Source organism: Micromys minutus (assembly GCF_963924665.1).
Source record: "Micromys minutus genome assembly, chromosome: 15".
NCBI lineage: Eukaryota > Metazoa > Chordata > Mammalia > Rodentia > Muridae > Micromys > Micromys minutus.
The window spans coordinates 28,944,128-28,966,536 of NC_137984.1; the positions used below are offsets into that span (position 1 = coordinate 28,944,128).

Sequence of the window (22,409 nt, forward strand, 5' to 3'; positions counted from 1 at the left end):
AGAAAACTAAGACCTACATTAAGGCATGGCTTCACTATGATTGAGTCAACCTCATGAACCTACAATCCCAACATGTGTTCATCCTTGAAAATCAGCACTATACCATCCTGAGTGAGATAACCCAGTCACAAAAGAACAGACATAATATGCAGTCACTGATAGTGGGATGCTAACCCCAGAGGCTCAGACTGCCCCAGAAACAACTCACAGACTGTATGAAGTCCAAGAAAAAAAGAAAACAAAACCAAAAAAAAAAAAAAAAAAACTGTCATGCTCAATCCTTACACACCAAGGAAACGTTGACTAATTCCGGGTTACCTCCTGTTTTACATGTACTTTCTGCTCATTATAACTACTAAGACCTTAATGCAGAGTATCAAACCTTTAAAAAAAAGAAAAAAAAAAGCCAAGCACGAACACAATTGTATTTGTATACATTTATGCAAAAATGTTTAAAATTTTTTTCTTTTATCTTTGTTTTTTAAAATAAAGTTTAAAAAAAAAGAAAATCAGCACTATTCCCCAGATAAGTGAAAATAAATGCATGTCCAAGAAAATGGACCTGCCTACTTGTATGATGCAATAAAATATGTTTCCTTTGTTCATCTGGAAGCTGACAGCACTTCCTATAGCCTGATACAAAGGCTTTGCTGGAGGAAAAATAGATCTCTTCTCTTCCAGAGAATAACTCATGCCCACTTGATCCACTGGAGTGAGCATTCTTTTCTCTGTGCTCTAGTTCCGTTTAAATATGGCAAAGGGCATCTCATGGACTCCCACGTTAGAATGGAATTTCAAATGGAGAACCTAATTATGAAGACATTTTAAAGAAATTCTACTGAAATTAACTAATACATATCCTTAGACTGTACCATAATAGCAGTGTACTTCTTTATTAGTATCTATATCCAAAACTACAGTAATTTAGACCAGCATAAATGATTTTTCACTATCCCTACAAAAGTCTCATGATGCAAAAATATCTGGTTCTATTGATGACAAAAATTATATCCATAATCCATAAATCCTAAAATTTAAAGGCTAGTAAAAATAAAAATTTGATTCTTTTCTTTAAAAAATTCACAAATTTCCCATGATACCACTCACCTCTGAATCAGAAATCCTAGGTTAGGAGTCTGAAACATGACAAACTCAAACCCAGCTGAGATCCTCCATATTAAACGGATGAGCAAAGGTTACTCTGGACATCCTGAGAAGATTATCAACTTTGTGACACATTTTACCAGCTCTATCTAGTATTTTGGTCTGTGCTTATGAAGAAGTCAGTGGGGAAGGTTAAAAATGAGCACTTCATTCCCTTACAAACCACACGTGGAGAGGGAGGAAAGAAGTTCTCTCTGCACATGCTCTGTCCTCCTGGAACACACAAGTTTATCCTCCCCTACAAAGGCCTCTCAACTATTTGAAGAGGCACATTTTCACTTACTGTTGAGAGGGAGACTATCAAGGGTAGGAAAGAACACCTAAATTAGAGTCACGTGGTCCCCGATGGAAGGATTTCAACAACATTGTGACTGAAGGTCCAGTCACTCTTGGAGGTCACCCCAAACCTGCAGACACACATCATCAAGTGTTGCTGGGTAATTGGCATCCATCCACCTTTACCCAGCCACCTACCTCATACCCGACTACGTCATTCAAACCCCAAAAGGAACAGAAAGCCAAACAGTCTCTACCCCGCCTTCCTTTCAAAGGCACTAGAAATCAAAACCTTAGAATCTAGAAGCTACCATGGAGATGATATGTGTCTGAATTGGGACAGAATAATACTTTGTGCAGAAGTACCAGTATCCTACCCACAGAAGGCCAGTAGCTCCCATCCAATGCATCCATGGTGGCCAAAAGTGTCTTTGCACATTTTCAAAAATCCCTTACAAGGATTTACATCATGGTTGATTATTGCTAGGTGAAAACAAGACATAAAGTACAAAATACATGGGTACCACAATGGCCAGAAGCATCTCAGCGGTCAAGAACCCACTAGTATGCATGAGGCTCTGTGTTCAATAATCCCCCAAAAAAACATACAGAATTTTTTTCAAAAAAAAGTGTGATTATGTTGGCTAATCCAATTTTTATTTGGCCATAAATTTCTCATCTGTATATAACACTTCCCAGAAACTTCCCGGAGTCATACAGTAAAGTAGCAGGAAACAGAGTGTGGATGCTGGACACTTGCTCTTCCACCACTCCCTGTGCTATTCAGGAATTTCTGCAGAGCACTGGGCAGCAGTAGGCACCACATTTAAGCCATGGTTCTGTCCTCATCTTCTGAGCCTAACAGATGGCATCATCTTTACAGGTGCTGCAAGGTGCAGCCACGTGCTTCTACGCGTTCATTGGCTTTGACATCATTGCCACCACTGGCGAGGAAGCTAAGAACCCCAACACATCCATCCCTTATGCCATCACTGCATCCCTGGTCATCTGCCTGACAGCGTATGTGTCTGTAAGTACCAGGTGCCAGTAGGACCTTCTTCATGGCCCTTTATGTTTTATGGCAAAACATGACTCTGGGGTTAAGGAGATGGTTGTGCAAGCAAGAATGTAAGGTCAATCCTAAGAACACATAGGAAAAGCAAAAGTCAGGCATGGTTGTATGCACTTATAATCCCTGTGCTGGGGAGGCAGACAGACAGATCTCTAGGACTCACTGGCCAGCCAGCTTCCCCTTCTTACAAGTTCCACACCAGTGAACAGTGAGATACCCTATCTCAGAGAGAGGGGGTGAGAGGACAGCACCTGAGGAATACGTAAGGTTATCTTCTGGCCTCAACACAATGCTGTACACACACCCGCACACACAGGCATTCACACTCACACAACAACAGCAAATGTGACTGTAGAGGTTTGACACCTCCTCCCTCAGTACATAGGCTTCTCACTCCTTGTTGGTTGGTGCTTGCATGGTTTTTCCTTGTGTCCCTCTGTAGCTCTACCTACCTGGTGTCAAGGGAAAATAAACCCTCGGGGCCTCAAAATAGAGGAAAAGAAAAGCCCCAGGCCCTCAGCTCAGCCTGTGCCTCTCAAGTCTCTTCCCTATGCCTAGGGACAGTGTGCCAGAGTCGGGCTGTTGTCCAAGCGGCTCCGGTCATAGGCTGGCAGTAACGGGTGGTGGGCAAGCTGAAGCACTGTGGCCTCTGTGCACAGAGCTCAATGCTCTTCTGTCTTCTGGGAGCTTCCCGGCAGTGAAGAGGCAAGGTTCCTGCAGACCAGGGCGAGAGAACGTACTGTCCTTGGGAAACACTCTCGCCCTGAAATCTGGAGAGAACCACAGTTCTTTTCCGTTCAGTCTGTGGACAGCAGCTCAAACTCTTGGGGTTTCCCTCAGAACAAAGTCTCTTGCCTGGTCTCCTCCGGGACTCACATGTACACTCCCACACATACTGATTCTGAGGTTTCATTTCTCTGTCCCCATGGCAGAATTTCCATCACAGAAATTGTTAGCCACATCCAACAGCTTCTTAGTTCCTATAATGGTCTGACCAGCCACCAGGATACAAACTGTCCCAGGTCCTGAAGTCTATTTGGGTCACCACAACCAGGGGAAATGCAGCATCCATAGGTTGGCTTTAAAGTATAGTTTGCTAAGCATCACCCTCCAAAGATTCTAGTGCACTAATCTGAAGAAACATATATGTCTAATAAGCTAAAAGTCAGTGCAATTAGAAAATGAGTCGGGATGTGGGAACATCCTTTCAAACCTGTCATTTATCATTACCTGCCCCCTGCCAAAAACAAAAAGTGAAATTATTACCTACAATCCTGACCATGTGATGAGGTACTATGCATTCAGGATTGTCTATTGATAGCAATTCAGTTGCCCACCCAGACATTCTATGAATGGGCCAATTATTACAGCCCTCTATGCACACACAGTCAAGTGGCTTCATTTTATTCAGACTGTGATTGTCCTTGTGTGGTGGGAGAGGTGTCAGGGCAGGAGCAACAGATCTCCTCTGCCCTGTTGTCTCCTTCCTCAATTTCACCATCCTACCCCGCCCTCTCTCCTACTTCCCAAGGAAGTAGACATGGGCATCACACACACACACACACACACACACACACACACACACACATACACACATATACACAATGACTCCTATCGTTGTGGCTCCTTCCTTAAATAGTACTTCAGAGATTACAGGGTACTTTTTTTTTGCATCTACCAAGCAGACATCTTATCCCATACCATTCTGTGTGGCCAGAGACTCTGAGAGTTGCTGTGAGGATCAACAACACACTCCCAGCCACTCTACTGAATCCTCAAAGTCAATGTGACAAGTGGCCCACCCCTGAGGACCACTGTCTTTCAGACTACACCAGCCTCAGCCATGCCTCAGGGACCAGTTGGTGTTGTCCTGGTCAGTAAGCCTCTACTCTGCTACCAAGTTGCGGGGCTGTCATGGCATCGTCTGTGGTCTTCCCTGGTGGCCCATGTTTTCCCTGGGTCACCTTGGGTCCTGACAAACAGGCAAAGAAGTGATCTACATGTGACCTGCCCTATCCTTTTCAGGCTTTCAATTCTCTTTCTTGGTGTCAGGGATGTTTTTATTCCAGGGAGAGCCACATGTGACTACAGGATCCATTGTTTAGGACCAATGCTAAAGAAACCAGTTTTATAACAGATCTTTGATGTAGGACGGAAAGGAGCATCCCTACACAAGTCCCCACACAAGTGTATCCTGATTAAGTAGAGGCACTGTGACTTCACAGATAGAGGACAATTGGATTCCTGCCTGATACCACAGTTCTTTGCTGGCCTGCATGACCCTCGGCACTAAGCCAGGCAGAAGAAGTCAGGCTTAATGTGGCCCTGTCAGTTCAGTCTGTGGAAGTCCGAAACACTTTCAGGGTTTTGAACTCTCTGGCTGGGAATGAGTGGGAAGCACAGATAAGAACCAGGGGATCCCAAAGGAATAAAAGAAGGAAAAGTCTTGTCCTTGTGCTGGTAAGATAGCCCAGTAGATAAAGGTGCTGGTTACCACGCAGACAACCTGAGACAAAGACTCCACAATCCACATGAAAGAAGAGAATTGAAATTGAGCTACCCTATAATGTCCTTCAGCCTCCACTCACATACACACACACACATGCACACACACACACACACACACTCACACACACATGCACACACACTCACGCACTTACACACACATTTAAAAACAGACAATAGACAGATAGACATACAGACAGACAGATAGATAAAGGGAGAAAACATGAAGACCATATGGCTTAAAATAAAGCCACATGGCCATTTAATGACAGAACCAAAGTACCATAGAAGCTGTCTCCAGGCCGGGGTCCCCTGTCTGTGCTGACGGTCCTGCCTGCCTCCAGCCTGTCTCTTCTGTCTTCACAGGTGAGCATGATCTTAACTCTGATGGTGCCATATTATGCCATCGACACGGAGTCCCCGCTCATGGAGATGTTTGTGGCCCATGGCTTCTATGCTGCGAAGTTTGTAGTAGCCATTGGGTCAGTGGCAGGACTGACTGTCAGCCTGCTGGGTTCCCTCTTCCCCATGCCCAGGGTCATTTACGCCATGGCTGGTGACGGGCTGCTTTTCAGGTAAGGGGTCCTCGGGAAATGTACTCTACTCGGCTATCCCTATCTAGGGGGACCGGCGTCCACTGATCGCCATCTTGGTGATTGCCTTTCCTAAAGACTCAGAGCCTTGCCAAAGTCTCGATTTAAAAAGCTCAGACTGAAACAGACTCTCATTTGACTCTAGGTCCCTCGGTTCAGAACCAACTGCTCGGTGTCCCTCTCCCTCCTCTTGTGGGAGCATTTCCCTTGTGTGGGCAATAGGTCCAAAATTCTACATGGAAGGTGAGGGTACTTTGAGAAGAAACAGCCCATCCCAGGGAAATCTTAGGCCTGCCTCATATTGAGACCTGGATTCTCTCTGCAAAGTTCCCCAGAAGCTGGAAAACATTCAACAACCATAGAGGAGATAAGATCCTCTGCTGAGAAGATGGTGGTTGTAATGAGAACCGTCACCTGGGGAACAGTTATGGCCGCTGGGGTAGCTGGGTGCTCTGTTTGCTGTGACCCATGTGTTTCCTGAAGTCACTTTGCAGATGAGTCTACCAAAAATCAACATGGTAGCAAAGTCCAAAGCTTGTAGCTGATGAGTACTGAGCCAGGATCCTAAACAAGAACTGTCTGGCTCTGAAACTCAGACTTTTAATTGTGTGGGTGTTTGGCCAGCAGGTCTCTAAACACCACACGTGTGTCTGGTTCTTCTGAAGGCCAGAAGATGTCAGATCCCCTGGAACTGAGTTAAAGATGGTTGTGAGCTGCCAGGAATTGAAACCCATGCCCTCTAAAATAGCTGGTGCTCTTAACCACTGAGCTATCCCTCCAGCCCTGATGCTCAGACTTTTGACAGTAGCAACACTTTTGGAGTTCCAGCCTTTGGGTAGCCACAAATTGCTTCATTTTCCACTTTCAAACAGGACACGATTCCCAGTGTTTCCCACAGGAGACCAAGTAGTTCCCGGCAGTGTCAAGAGAACACAGGCTTTACCTCTGCCACTAGCTGTCACTTCCTGCTATGTTTCCTCTACTCACCCGAGTCTACACCAGCTTAGAGCAGCTGCCTTTGCGGTGATCAAGAGAGGGACTGAGATGATGTTGCTGGCGGCAGAGACAAGTTCACACAGCCATAAGGTTTTCCTGCCATTAAAAAACAAACAAACAAAAACAACAACACAAAAAAAAAAAAAAACTAAGAGGAAATGAGCCTAGCACACCATGCTGTGAGATTCCTAATAGAAATGGAGGGGCTAAGGGGAGGTCGAAAGGAGAGAGAGGAGGGCAGGAGAAGAAATGGAGGAGGTAGGGCTGGAAGAAGAGAAGGGCAGGAGAGCTTCCTTAGGGCTCACAGGGCCTGATGCCGGAGAACCCCTATTTCAGTCACACTGGCTGACCTCATTTTCGGCTGGACTTGAACCTGTGTCTACGAGCTTCTTAACTGGCATGCTATTTTACCAACTCAATCCCTGGACCTTTGTTTGCAAAGGTTTGCAAATGTCTCTCGGGTTTGGAAACTCGAGGGTGTCTTTTTTAAAAGTACAGTTGGCTGACCACCAACCTCCAAAGATCCTGATGCTGTAGGGCTTGTGAGAATACTCATCCCCAACAAGCCTCGAGGATACTTCAGATCGAAGATCCTCCCAGCTTCGGTGGGCTTCCATGTAGATTTCTAGCATACCTCCTAGATTCCATCAGCCCTTCTTGTCACATAATGAATAGGACCTCTCGATTCAAAAAAAAAAAAAAAAAAAAAAAAAATGGTTTCAAACCAATAAATTAAATTAAATTATTATTTTTAATTAATTATTTTATTTAGTTACATCCTAATCAAAGAGTATACATAGGCTGGTCCGAGGCCCCTAAAACACTGTAGCAAAGTACCACCTTCTATGGCCTGAGTGGGAGTGGATGCTCCTAATCCTGTAAATTATACTTTTTTAATGGTAACAAACTTTGAGACAGAGGTAAAAACAGAAATTAATCAGAAGGGCGGGGCCAGGAGGAGCTAACCTCACAAGCTGCTGACGCTGCAGTTCCAGCACACTGGTATGTTAGAATCGGTCACCATGGGTACTATGACCCTTAACCCTGTGCCTGCACCTCCCCTCCAGGTTCCTGGCTCACGTGAGCTCTTACACAGAGACACCAGTGGTCGCCTGCATCGTGTCAGGATTCCTGGCGGCTCTCCTCTCTCTGCTGGTGAGCCTGCGGGACCTCATAGAGATGATGTCCATCGGCACGCTCCTCGCCTACACCTTGGTCTCTGTCTGTGTCTTGCTTCTTCGATATCAACCTGAGAGCGACATCGATGGTTTTGTCAAGTTCCTGTCTGAGGAGCACACCAAGAAGAAGGAAGGCATCCTGGCTGACTGTGAGAAGGAAACTTGTTCTCCTGTGAGTGAAGGGGAGGAGTTTTCCAGCCCGGCCACCAACACCTGTGGGGCCAAAAACCTGCCGTCCTTGGGAGACAACGAGATGCTCATAGGGAAATCAGATAAGTCTGCCTACAACGTCAACCACCCCAACTACGGTACTGTGGACATGACCACGGGCATAGAAGCCGATGAATCAGAAAACATCTATCTCATCAAGTTGAAGAAGCTGATCGGACCCCGATACTACACCATGAGAATCCGGCTGGGTCTTCCAGGCAAAATGGACCGCCCCACGGCCGCGACCGGGCACACGGTGACCATCTGCGTGCTCCTGTTGTTCATCCTCATATTCATCTTCTGCTCCTTCATCATCTTTGGCTCCGAGTACATCTCAGGCCAGAGCTGGTGGGCCATCCTTCTGGTTGTTCTGATGGTGCTGCTGATCAGTGCGCTGGTGTTTGTAATCCTGCAGCAGCCAGAGAACCCCAAGAAGCTGCCGTACATGGCCCCCTGCCTCCCCTTTGTGCCTGCCTTTGCCATGTTGGTGAATATCTATCTCATGCTAAAGCTCTCCACCATCACGTGGATCCGGTTTGCGGTCTGGTGCTTTGTGGGTAAGCAATGTCTTCTGGAGCCTTGGGTGTTTCCCCTTTAAGGTCTTGAACAGGCTTATCCCAACATTATGCCCTAACTGGATAAGATGCCTCCTCCATCGGGCTGGTTCTATAGACCCATGTTTTCTTCACTGGTCAATAAAGCCGGTTACCCATGTTCTGCCTGATATGCTCTTGGAAGAACGATGCCTATCAATCCATTACTTCGTTAAATACCCAATCACTGAAAGTTCTTCTTGTGTGAGAATAGTTAGTGCCAGACAAGGTTTGCTCAAAATGAATACCCATTTTTTTTTTCAAAGACATAACATTGTAGGATATGGGGGGTGGTTGGCTGAACTTCTATCTTAGAAACTAAAAATTATGGTAAATTATAAAAGGGTTCAGTGATCTTAATTTGACCAGATTAAACTGAAAGGTCTATCACAGTCTTTTTTTTTTTTTTAACTAAACGAAGTGTGAGCCAAGTATGGATTGGGGCATTATTTTTCTGACACGGCTTTTATCAGGGCACCATTTGACATCTGTCAGTTCACGCTGGCTTTTGTAAAGAGGCCCCAAGGTCTCTATGTCACCCTGCCAAATGCCAATGGAAGGTCACGCTCCCATGCTTGCGTACCTTTGTCTGCCATCAGTGAGGGGCCTGACTTTGTTAGAGCCTCTGCCATCTTCCAACGCAAACACATGCTGCTCTCGGAACCCACTTTCACTGACTGCAAGAGCCCCATACTTTCCTGAGACACGGAATTTGACTAATTTGTGGTCCATTTGTATTACACTTTTGTTCCATGATGACTCAGTCTGACCGTGGATGAGGTGTCTAGGATGAATCAGTGATAACTTGAGAGGGGCCTCTAAGCAAATTTTAAAGTTTGTTTTTCCTGCACTTGTTTTTGGTAGCCCTGAGGGTCCCCAAATACTTAGCAAAGGAGCTTTGCAGAACAGGAGAGTTAAATGTTAAGCATTTCCCTGCCTAATAAGGCAAGAGGAACAGACATGGATCAATTGGTCGGGTTAAAGGAACAGGCATTCACATGATTAGCAGCCTGTTCACTACTGGGAGCCAGTGTGCACCTAGAACAACAAAACACCTATGGAATGTGCTCAGGAGATATTTCTTAAGTAATAGTGAAGTACTTCTCAGAGAAAAGTGAAAATTGCCAGAAAGCACTTTGAAAAATTAAGATGTGGGTGGGGCCTGAAGGAAAGATGTGGGTGGGGCCTGAAAAAAAGATGTGGGTGGGGCCTGAAGGAAAGATGTGGGTGGGGCCTGAAGAAAAGATGTAAATGGGGCCTGAAGGAAAGATGTGGGTGGGGCATGAAGGAAAGGTGTGGGTGGGGCCTGAAGGAAAAAAGTAGGTGGGGCCTGAAGATGTGGGTAGGGCCTAAAGGAAAGATGTGGGTGGGACCTGAAGGAAAGATTTAATAAGATGGAAGTAGGAAAAACAACTAAAAGAAATGGTAAGTTTCTCCAGGAGAGTCCAATTCTCCAGGCCACGCTGTCTCTTCCCAGAGCACTTTGTCCCAACCTTTCCCTCTTTAGTTTAATCCTGTTAAACTTTAGGGGTGTTTTTTGAGGACACCCCACTGGCTCGTTGATATTTTCTTCGAGTGTAGACTTTCTTAACACGTTCTCGTTTCTCTTCACACACGTCTGAACTGTAGCTAATCAATGGGAGGGCCGCCTGCTCTAGACAGAAGTGACTGATGTGGGTAGAAAGGTTTTAGTTATGTGACTGTCAAGCGAAAACAGGTGTCAATACATGTTCGCAGGCTCAATGAACAAAGTCCGAATCCAGAACAAGGTCACCCACTGCCAGGTGCCACCCCATGAGTGACAATACAGATAATTTTGGAGGCTATTTACATGAGCTTTCTAGAACATTTAATAATTCTACTCCTCCACATCAAAAAACAGACAAACGAAACCCTTCCTATATAGAAATTCTGTACTTTCGCAAATGCTCTTACTTAGGAAGACACTAGAGGTCAGTAGTTCTCAGTCTGTGGGTCACGACCCTTTTTGGGGTCGCATATCAAATATCCTGAATATCAGATAGTGACATCACAATCCATAACCGCGGCAAAATTTCAGTTATGGAGTCGCAATTGAATAATTTTATGGTTGGGGGGGGTCTCCACAACATGAGGAACTCTATTTAAGGGTTTTGTACAGTGTTAGGGAGGTTGAGAACACTGCTATAGATGATTTTTTTTTTTAATTTAAAAAGTGAAACAGTAAAGGAAAGATCATTGATTCATATACACAAACTCTTTGTTTCGTAGGAGGAATTGAAAATACAGCACTATTTACAAGTTATTGTGAGGGTCTTGCTGATTACAATCTCATGGCAATCTCTACTGTACAGATAAAGAAACAACAGTTCCTGCTTAAGAGCACATAGCCAAAGTCTACAGAGCTGGGGTGGGGCTCAGGGTCATTAATCAGGGCCAGCACAGGGCTTGGTGGTAGAGCGCTTGCCTGGTAAGAACAAAATCTGAATTTGACTCGTAGCACCACAAACAAGCCGTGAGCTTCTTATATTAGAGTCCCCCACCATGGCCCCTATAATAAATACACTGCCTGTCACCACCTCTGTCCCACTCAATTTTATGAAAGAGTAAACTAAAGCTCCAAAATGTCAGATAACTAAAGTTAGTGGAATAGGGGGATTCTTGAACTCAGGATACCCACACTTTAGTTCTAGGGTTCGAATCACCTCACCACATACCTCTGAACAAACTCTGGTTTGATCTCAATGTTTGTTGGGCCTAGGTTAACGATCTGCTGCTACTGCTGTTTTGAAATCTGAGAAATTTCTGAGCAAGAACCCCACATGTTCCTTTTGCATAGAATCTCTCACAAATTTATAACCGGGGGTTCTATATCACATCTCTGGTTCTTGTGGTACCAAAATGGCCCCTTTGGCACTGAACAGTGCCAGGTTCAAATCAAAGCCCTTCTCCAGCCTTGACTTGTAAATTCAGAAAATTCGCATAACTTCATGGAGCTTTGCTTTATTCATCCGTGAGAAAGCGATGGGGAAAGTAACAAGAAATACTTATCTCCTGTTTTTCTTTTAAAGCTCTGAAGTCGCTCATTGTCCACCGACTTGGGCAGGCCGGTTGCCACACAGCAGAACACAATGTGAACCATCCCCAACTCCAGTGGCCTTGCTTGTTATCAGGCAGAGGAAAACTCCCTGAGCGTGGTCAAGCATGGAGTATTATTGTAGAGCTCGGCCAAAAAAATTTTTAATGTGCAGCCAGGTTTTCAAAAATCTATAGTCTTCTAAATCCATGCTTCCCAAAATGTCTTCTCAAGCCCTCGGTGCTGACATCATGGTGTACTAGCTGGGATGCAGTTCAAGACTTAACAACCTTCTAGGTGATTCTAATTCAGGCTCAAATTTGAGACCTGTTGTTATGGAGAGAAGACATTATCAAGAGGGAAGGTAATTCAGTTACAAAACCTGTTTTGCAAAAACAAATTCTTTCCTATATAAGTATAGCTATCCCATAGCCCCAAATTGGGTTATAAAAGATACTTAATGATCTTACACAATTACAATAAATATCCCTCCTCCGGATTCATGAGGCTTCCAGATACCGACTGTCTCTGCAGCTCATGCACACGCTAACTTTCCTGGGAAGGACAGTAGAGATATTTTTAAATGAAGCTTCTTAGGAAATCAATTGCTTCTTGACAAAAATTTCCATGGTTAAAAGCTGAGTCATAAGGGGATGATGTTCTGAGATGTGCCCTGTTATCCAGCCTTCTGTAAGTGAATCTTAATCAGAGGACTTCTGTAACAGTGTTTTGTGAGCTTTGACCTTCAAAGGGGCATAACTCACCAAGCCCCAGCAAGATTTCCCGGCACGGCCTCTCCGTTAGACAGGAGAAATGATACAAACAATAAGGGTTCACTAACACCCACAAAGTGAGCCCAAAGCCATGTTCAGTGTCTTTCCTCTGGGTAGGTGTAGGCTGGTAGAGCATCTCCAGGGGTCAGACACCATCTCAGGAACTGTGACATATTAGGTTGGACGCATGACAATGTGGAATGCTCCAGGGTCTCCTTCAGGCCTATCCCCTATCCCCAGGGCTCCTATAAAGAATTCATTATCAGGTAGCCTAGCTCACAGTACCTTTCCCATGGGAACAGCCATGTTTTCATTTACCATTTATTCAGTCCCTCTGAGGAAGATGACGTTTTGTTTTTACATTTAGAAGATAGGACTAGAGATTTGGACAGCGTATTTTATGATATAATATAAATATTCTTCCTTCTGTTTGTTCATTCATTGAGGTCTTTTATATCCAAAACTGGCCTCAAATTCTCTATGTAGCACCAGAGTAACCTTGAACTCTGGACCCTCCTCTCCCTGCCTCCTTGGTTCTAAGATTAAGAGCATGATGAAGAAAGTACTGTGAAGAACAAAGGTGGGCGGAAGGGTGCTGGGCTGTCCAAATTCTTGATAGTATGTCCATAAATCAATTGGGCTAACATACTTCCTCGTGACGGCTTTTCAGTCAGACATGCTCAGGAGAGTGAGGAACAAGTCATGTAGGCCTCACAGGAAGGCAACAGGGATGGCTTAAAAGGAAAGACTATGGAGATAAAGCTGGCCTAAGGCCCTCTGTCTACAGAGAGGGCAGTGCTCTGGACACGGGCAAGCATAGACAGAAAGGAAAACAAGGGGCTCTGCCTCCAGACTCAGGCAAAAGAATGTAAGGAGAGTGAACTGTGGAAGGGTTGGGGGCCCTGGAGCTAGTGTGTGGGTGTGCATGGAAGCCCGAGCCTTTGGCTGCTGCTCTCTGACACCGTCGGTGAGATCCACCCACTGTGACTCGTACTGTCATATTGTGGATGCTGACTAGCCTTACACAGTGTCCATACACCACAATGCAAGCTCCATTCTGGTCACTTTGTAAGTTGTCTCCATGTGGTCCTGATAAATCAGGCTGCAGCGAATATTCGTTTACAGGTCTTCGGTGGGCAATGGACACATTTTTCTTGAGTCTCTGTGCTCTGTGAGATTTACTAATTCATAACACTGGACCTCTCACTCAGTCATCAGCCGGCACGCGGCTCAGATGAAGATGGGGTCCCCAACTGCACCTTATAGATGAGACCCTGACTTCACAGTAGACCAACTGCAGGGTCAGGGATAGAGCCTCTCCCATCCAGCCTGCTCTTCCTGATCACAGCACGTGAAACGAGCCTCACTGTTATTACAATCAACAGGGTTCATGGTGGTACGTTAAAAAAATAATAATAATCAGGAAGGATAGGAACTGGTGGGGACTGGGTGGGTGTGGCGCACACCTTCTCACCGCCGGTCTCCTGTCCCTGCACACACACACACACCGCAAATGTCTGTTTTGGAAACCTGATCCCAGAGCAGTCAAAATAAAAGGCCCTTTGGGCCTAACAGAGTGCCTCAGCTATCTGCTGAGGGCAGGGCTTCCTGCTGGAAAGCGCACCCCAGGAAGAGGTTGCTCCACCCAGCCTGGGGTCAGGTGACCCACCGCCTTTCAGCCCAAGCACAGAGCTACAGTCAGAGGACCAGGCACTCCCTTGGGACCGGAGAGATCAGAGGCCCAAAGTTGGAGCTGAGTTCGTGCCTGCTGAGTTGGCATTCTGCTCTTAGTGTTTATCCACCTCCACACCCCACACCCCCATCCCCCACACTCCGGTCTCTTTTCAGGCTTGAGTTTTCTTGTAGCTTTGCCTCCAAAGAATGTAGGGTGTCTCCCCAGTAGCCCACCCAGGCCTTTCACTTGAAGCTTTGGAGTCATGTGCTTAGCTTGCCCAGGGTGGGGCCACATAAACTGGGAAGTTAGCTGGTGCACGGGCACCCTAACATCTGAAGGCAAGTTCCACAGAGTCTCTTCCCTGGAGACTCCTAGGTGGGACAGGAACAGCCCTCTTCTAACAAGAGCAGTGAGCTCCAGGGCTGTTCTAAGGACTCGTTTGTTGTGTAGTTAACTTCTCTGGGCTGGTATCTGTTACAATGCATCTTTGTGACTGAGCTTTAAGATCACAAAGTATCTATTGTGAAAAGAAAGTCCATTCATTTGCAGGAGGCATGAATCTTCCTCTAGCCTGTACCTCCCCCAGGTACGTTCTCCACCAGGGAATTTCATCTGGAAAAAAAAAAAAAAAAGCCAAAGCTTCCCTTTGAATACTTTCCCCACTGATCCCGTCAAAGGACACGTGTCCATCACCTTGCTAGGGACCAAAGTTCACCTCTCGCCTATTGTTGAACTGCCAATAAGCTCCAGTGCTTACCTTTGACCACTGTCCCTCACCTCACCAACAGCCATTAACAGAGACATCTCCAGCTGCATGGCAGCAGTCATCAGGACCCTGTTACCACCCAAGCACTTTTCTCCCTTCTGAGCATCAATTGCTCCTAACAGTAGGTAACCGATGATAACGATGCAGTAGGAAATCAGTCATTCGAAGCGACATAAAAAGCAGCGGAACCAAATATTCACATAAGATTAAATATCACATTCATTAACTAGCAACCATATTCCATATACATATAAAACTTGAAATCTAGGTTCTGCATACGAGAGAAAATGCATTACTTTTGTCTTTCTGGACTGGCTTAGCCACTTATTACAGTAATTTCCAGTTGGTCCAGTTTCCTAGAAATGTCATAGTTTCATATTTTTACTGTATCATTTGTTTGTTTGTTTGTTTTTAAAGTACCATGCTTTTATCTGTGCATTTCTGGACAGATTTCTCTTGATGGTTCATTCCCTGGCTATTGTGACCCGTGGAGCTATAAACAGATTCTCGTGTGTCTCCACGGCGTATTTACGTGGAATCCTTAGGCTATGTGCTCAGACTGGTGTAGCTGGCTCATATGTTAATTGTATTTTCAATTTTGAGGAATCTCCACGCTGACTTCCACACTGTCTGCATACATTTACTTCCCTTCCCCCACTGGTATGGGTTGTCATCGATCTGTTTGTCTCAATTTTCTGTGCATTGGCATTTTACTTTTGTGTAGGGTGTTTATGAGTTGCCAGATCCCCCGGAACTGGAGTTAAAGACAGATCTGAGGTGCCATGTAGGGGCTGAGATTTGAACCCAGGTCCTCTAGAAAAGCAGTGCCTTTAACTGCTGAGCCACCTCTCCGACCCTCCCCACCCCACCCCCCATCATCTATTTTCTTACTGATGGTCATTCTGGCCGGGATGAAATGAAAGCCTTAAAGCAGTCTTAATTGGTGTTTCCAAGCTGGATAAGGATATTTAGCTATTTGTGTTTCTTCTTTTGAAAAATGTCTAGTCAGTTCATTGGTACATTTGTTGACTGAATTATTTGATGGTTTGGGTATATGCTTCTGTAATTTTTTATATATCCAACACTAATCCCATCTGATGTATAACCAGCAAAGATCTCCATTTTGTACAGCCTTTTTGGTTTTAAGCTTGGTTCTGGTTTATGCTGATAGTCAAACCCATCCTCCAGGGAAAAAGTTTTGCCATCTATTAACTTTTACAAAAGAATATGGTGCAAGCCTGGTGACAGTCCTAAGTAAAAATGTTCCCAAACTACTTAAAACAAGCCTGTCATCAGAGTAAAAGAGTGACCTCATACGGCGGGGAACGTTTGCATCCTGCACAAAGTAACATGGAAGATGTTTAGTACAGCTGTATATCGGCTAATATGTTAAAATAGTACTATCCTACAGTGAATAGTGAGGTACTTACAAACTACCTCGGGCAGGGGGGATTTAGTCTAGTGTAATTAATCTAGGAGGGAGACAGGGGAGTGCGTGCAGGAGCTGAATGAATAATAGTTCTTTACATTTCTGTATATTCTTGAAATATTTCAGAATAAAAGGCTCAGAACCTCTGGGCATGTGGCTCAGCAGTAGAGCACTTGCCTAGACTATTCAAAATTCTAAATTCGACCCCCTAGTATCACAATAAAAAAAATGATGTTCGAGAACACAAAACTGCCTCTCACAGATGTCAACCTCATCTGTGTTCTCCAGAATCTCTCCTGAAAATGGGAGCTGAAGGAGAAATCAAAACCTGCAGAGCCCAGGCAGGGAGATATCTGGAAGGGTAGCTCTGTATGTGTGTGTGTGTGTGTGTGTGTGTGTGTGTGTGTATGTGTGTGTGTGTGTCTGTGTGTATGTGTGTGTGTCTGTGTGTGTGTCTATGTGTGTGTGTGTCTATGTGTGTGTGTGTCTGTATGTCTGTGTCTCTCTGTGTGTGTGTGTGTGTATGTGTGTGTGTGTGTGTCTGTGTCTGTGTGTGTGTGTCTGTGTGTGTGTGTCTGTGTGCGTGTGTCTGTGTCTGTGTGTGTGTCTATGTGTGTTGTGTGTGTGAGTGTGTGTGTGTGTGTGTGTCTGTGTCTGTGTGTGTGTGTCTGTGTGTGTGTGTGTGTCTGTGTGTGTGTCTGTGTGTGTTGTGTGTGTGTGTGTCTGTGTCTGTGTGTGTGTGTCTGTCTGTGTGTGTGTCTGTGTCTGTGTGTGTGTCTGTGTGTGTGTCTGTGTGTGTGTGTCTGTGTGTGTGTGTCTGTGTGTGTGTCTGTGTGTGTCTGTGTGTGTGTCTGTGTGTGTGTGTCTGTGTGTGTGTTTGTGCGTGTCTCTGTGTGTGTGTCTGTGTGTGTGTGTGTGTGTGTCTGTGTCTGTATCTCTGTGTGTATACATGTGGTGTGTGTATGTGGAGAACAAGGTCTGACTGCCATGTCTTCCTTGCTTATTCTTTATCTTTTATTTGTTTGTTTGTTTGTTTGTTTGTTTGTTTGATACAGACTACCTCGTTGAACCTAGAGCTCACCAGTTTGGCTAACCAGGCTGGCCAGCAAACTCCAGAAATTCACTTGCCCCACCTCTAGCTGGGATTGTGGGCATGTGCCACTGCACTGGCTTCTTACATGGATTCAAAGGATCCAAAATAGGTCTTCCTGTCTGTGCATCAAACACTTTACCAACTTACCCATCTCTCCGGTCCCTGCTGCCTTATCTTTTCTGTATCCCAGTTCCCTGCCCATGACATGCAGAGTTCGTCCTTCTCTGTCTCTGTCTCTCTGTGTCTGTCTTTCTCTGTCTCTCTGTCTCCCACTCCTCTCTCTCTATGTCTCTGTCTATGTCTCTGTCCCCACTCCTTTCTATGTCTCTGTCTCTATCTGTCTCTCTGTCCCCCCACTTCTTTCTCTCTCTGTCTCTGTCTCTCTCTCTGTCTCTCTCTCTCTCTCTCTCTCTCTCTCTCTCTCTCTCTCTCACGCACACACACACATACACACGTGTACCCATATTTAGCATTTCTGAGTTCCTAGAGAGATGTGCACTTTAACTGACTTGACCAGAGGACCTGGGCACTCGGTGCTTTGTGATGGGTACTTTGGGTGACTTGGGATTCCCAGAACCTCTGAGGTTGCAGAAACTACCTTCTGCATCTTTCCCTAAGCCAGCTGACAAGAGAAGCTGAAACACAGAGCCCTGCTTCCACACAGCAGGCCTTCAGCCCCCTCCCTGTTTACCCCTCCACACAAAGCCCTCGTTTATGTGACAGATGGCAGTTCACGCTCCCTTGTCTCTCCCTCCCTCACCCTCTGCACTTGTTCCCTCTGGTGCTTTGTCCTCTCCAGTTTTTCTCTTCTCCCACCTTCTCTCTCTCTCTACTTCACACCAGTCTTTCTGGATTGACTCAAGGGCCAGCTAAAGAAAGAAAAAGCAGACAGAATGTAAGATGCTAGAATACGGCTCTGTCCACCCAGGCTGCCTGAATACACTGCCCATCACAACATGCATGTTTGAAATGTATATTGGCAAGGAATAACAGGCCTTTGAAACTGTAAGGGTTGCCATAGCAAACATGAAAGGACCCATTAGCGTATCTGTAGCAGGTATGTATTATAAAAGTTCCTTCAAGGCCTGCAATCCCAAAGAACACATAGACCTAACTTTTACTGAATATTTACTGCAGTGAGTGTATCATCAGTCAGCTTGGGGAGGATGTGTGAAAGATTGCGTGTGCAAAAGACCTTACCCACAGAGAAGGCTGGTTCTGTCCCCTTGCAGAGTCAAGCATGCCACCTAATGTCCCCCAGTCTCTGCTTTTCCTGTAAAATGAAGTCATTGGGTATACTGATCACCTGTAGAGTCATCTTTGGCTCAATTATTTGTGGTGTTAGAGCGATGACATCATGACCCATAACAGGAGTCTGTCTAGCTGATACTCACGTACCTGCTCTGAGACAAAGGAAAGTGTGCCAGAACAAATGTCATCCAGTAACTGAGTCACGTTCACCGGTGTAGGAGCAGAGACGTGGAAGCAAGAGAAACAGAAAAATGTTCAGTTCGGTAGGAAAAAGAGCCACCTATAAACTGGGTCAGAGAAGGGAGAAAAAGAAAGTGTGTGGGGGGGGGGGGGAAGGAGGGAGAAAGAAGAGGAGGAGGAAGACAGAGAGGAGGAAGAAGAAGAAGAAAGAGAGAGAAGGAGAGAAAAGAGAAAAGAAGAGAGAGGAGGAGGGGGAGGGAGAGAGAGAAGAGGATTAATGTAGCAGAAGTGAGGGGTGAGGCTGGATGACCAGGAGAAAAGAGCAATGATGAAAACCTGAGCCAAAGAGAAGTGCTGCTGCTAGTCCCTCCTGGTCACTTGCAATTCTCAGTCCCGAGCATGCTCCAAACAGGCATTCTCTAAGCATGCACACTGTCCCTTTTAGAGGAAGTTGGAATGGGGGTCTGATCCCACACAGAAAAATAATGTCCTATATGGCCTCCTCCACTCCACCCCCAGACAATAAAGACTCCCCCACCCCAAAAGATCAGGCTGCTATTTGAGCCCAAACATCTACATCTGCAAACTATTAACTCCAGGCTTTATTACCAATTAGGATCATAAATCTCTGCTTACTTTGGCTCCTGCAAAGTTGGTTTCACTGACTGGTGGGGGGCTGGAAGGGATGGGGATAAAGTCATTTGAGACAAGAGGGGAGAAATCCAAGCTTAAAGAGATTCAAGATTCAGATTCAAGATGGAGCACAAGTTCTCAAGGGCCAGAGTGGGAAAGCTGGCTATGTTTGAGCAAACAGCTGAGCAGATGGTTGGGGTCAGCAGAGACAAAGGAGCTGATGCTGCTGACAAGGGCTGCTGGACCTCAGTGTCTGGGCCATGGCCTCATTTTACCCCAGCTTGTCCCCTAATCACTCTGACTCTCAGGGACAGGGGCTGGTTTTGTTTGAGTTTCTTTTGTGTATCTTCTCTGTGTGTGTTAAGTATGCTGAATGTGTGTGTGATATATGCGCATGTGTGTTCGAGTGTTCAAACCTCTTAAAGGACATTTAAGGAAGGATCCGGCAGAGTACATCTAGTATCCTTGCTCCATCACCCTCTACCTCGTTCACATGATACAGAGTCTTTCTGACTGAATTGCAAACAGGAAACTCCAGCAATCAATCCTCCTGTTTCTGCCACCACTACCACACTCACTGTTACAGGCATGTGCATAGCTTCACCAGCTGTGTGCGTGCATGTGTGTGCACGTGCGTGTGTGTGTGTGTGTGTGTGTGTGTGTGTGTGTGCTGAGATGTAAACTTGGGTCTTCATGCTTGTGTATGTAGTAGGTACTCTTGCCCACCAAGTAAGCCCTGCTTCACACAGTTTACAGAATAGAAGGTTGACAGGGTAAACAGATGTCCAAGGTTACATCTGTTAGAATGATGGAGACTGAACTTAAACCCAGGTCAGATCCCACATTCTTATAATAGGTCCCTAAACCTTACCTTTACTAACTCAGCATTTCCCGTGACTAAGCATTCAAACCTATGAGCCTGTGGGGGCCATTGTTGTTCTGACGCCCACAGGACTGTACCACTGATCCCTAAGTACAAACCGGAGAAGAAGATGCAGTTTCCTGGTGTATCACTGTGAAATTAATGACTGGGGCAGCAGAGGCAATGATGGGAGGACGATGAGGGCTAAGATGACTGAAAGGACCAGATCCTGTCTAAAGAGGCAGCTAACGCCTGACCCCCTAAGGGTACGAGACCCCCTAAGGCCTCAGAACCCTTAGCCAAAGCTGCAAATATGGACTGCCCTGTGCATCTCCTCAGCATACTCCGGCTTTGTTGCTGATTTGTTTTTGTTTCCTGAGACAGGGTCTTGCCACTCTGGCCTTAGACGTCCAGCCTCCTCCCTCAGCCTCCCCAGTGCTAGGACTGCTGATGCCCCACCACACTCTGAGATCTGCCAGTTTTGTGGCTGGGCGTGGACATGAGGCCTGTGTTTGTTCCTGTGCATGCCAAAGCCTGAGGTCAGCCTCAGGTGTCTTTCCTCAGGAGTCACACACCTTTGGTTTGAGACAGGGTCTTTCACTGGGACCAGAGACTCACCAGTTTAGGTAGGGTGTCTGGCCAGTGAGTCCCAGGTATCTGCTTGATCGTAACCTCCCTAGAGCTTTGATTATTAGCTGGGAGTGCCATAAGAGCTTTTTATGTGGACTCTGGGACTGGAAAGGGTATTAATTCGAGTCTTTCTAAAATGCGGTAGATCTAAGAATGTACATCACCCCAGCCCTAGTCAAGCGTGGTCTCCCCAGTGGCCCCAGGATGCTAAAATGGCTGCTTATTTATTGTGCTTTTCCCCAACAGGTATGCTCATTTATTTTGGGTACGGCATCTGGAACAGCACCTTGGAAATCAGCGCCCGAGAACAGGCCCTGCACCAAAGCACATACCAGCGCTATGATGTGGATGACCCCTTTTCCGTGGAGGAGGGGTTCTCCTACGCCACCGAGGGCGAGAGCCAGGAGGACTGGGGTGGGCCAGCTGAGGACAAAGGCTTCTATTACCAACAGATGTCAGATGCGAAGGCCAACAGCCGGACGAGTAGCAAAGCGAAAAGCAAAAGCAAACACAAACAGAACTCGGAGGCCCTGATTGCAAATGATGAGTTAGATTACTCTCCGGAGTAAGGCTAAACCACGCAGGAACCTAGAGAGGGTGGTTTCTTAGTAAACCAGCCTGCTGTGTTCTAGAAGGTGGAAACTTCCTCCGACACTCACTTCACAAACCCAGCCTTCCCCAAGGTCCATCCCCAGGCATAACCTGTCATTTGCTATTTTTGCTGTTCAGGGGAATTCTGTTGAAGGGTTTTACCCAGGGCCCTTAACTAGCCCTCTTGTTTAAAAAAAAAAAAAAAAAAGGAAAAGTCAAAATCAAAAGATTCCACGAAATTCTATGTTGGTGAGAGAGCCAGCCGGTGGCAACAAACATTTGCTTTGCGGGATGGATCTATGTGCTTCTTACTAAGATGGAGGAAGCTTCCTCCACCCCAGCTGAGAACACACCCCTCCCCCAGAAGGAATCACAAAGGTGGCTGCAAGGCAAGGCAGCTGTCACCCCACCCAGAGCAGCACAGGGAGATACACCCCCAGCTCAGAAGGCCTGTCAGCAACACTGTATCCTTACATCTCACCTCCCCCAAACTACCACCGAAGAGACCCAGCCTTCTCTTTACTCACCAAAGTTCTTACAACTTCCGGACTATAATTTTAGGATCCAGAAAGGATAGAGGACTCCGAGAACACATCCCCCATAAAGCACCCATGCAAACACAGTAGTACAGGAAGAGGTACCATCAGCGCTAAGAGAGAAAAGCTTAGATAGCAATCTCTTGAAGAGGTCGGAAAGGCATTGGCAGACGTGAACTGTCTGTCATGCATTCCCTTATACCGGACTTTAAGCTCCTGCTGCTGTGGTGGAAGGGCAGAGGTGGGGTGCCTCTGGTATGCCTGGAATAAGTAGGCTATTTGTTTTACAATCTGATAAAAGTCTTTGCGAGAAGAAGTAACTCAGCCACTGAGATCACATTGCAAATC

General features: G+C 45.9%; 1 protein-coding gene across 1 annotated transcript in view; it reads left to right on the top strand.

The window, feature by feature from the left end:
• The window catches only part of SLC7A14 (solute carrier family 7 member 14), a gene marked incomplete at both ends in the record, with an annotated part of 46,710 nt that extends 25,207 nt beyond the window's left edge, over nucleotides 1-21,503 (top strand). The window contains 4 exons of the mRNA XM_080929200.1: nucleotides 2,324-2,470; nucleotides 5,384-5,592; nucleotides 7,674-8,551; nucleotides 21,181-21,503. Of these exons, the coding sequence (XP_080785326.1) occupies nucleotides 2,324-2,470; nucleotides 5,384-5,592; nucleotides 7,674-8,551; nucleotides 21,181-21,503 (1,557 nt within the window). The remainder of the gene's footprint in view (nucleotides 1-2,323; nucleotides 2,471-5,383; nucleotides 5,593-7,673; nucleotides 8,552-21,180) is intronic.
• Nucleotides 21,504-22,409: the final 906 nt, after the last annotated feature.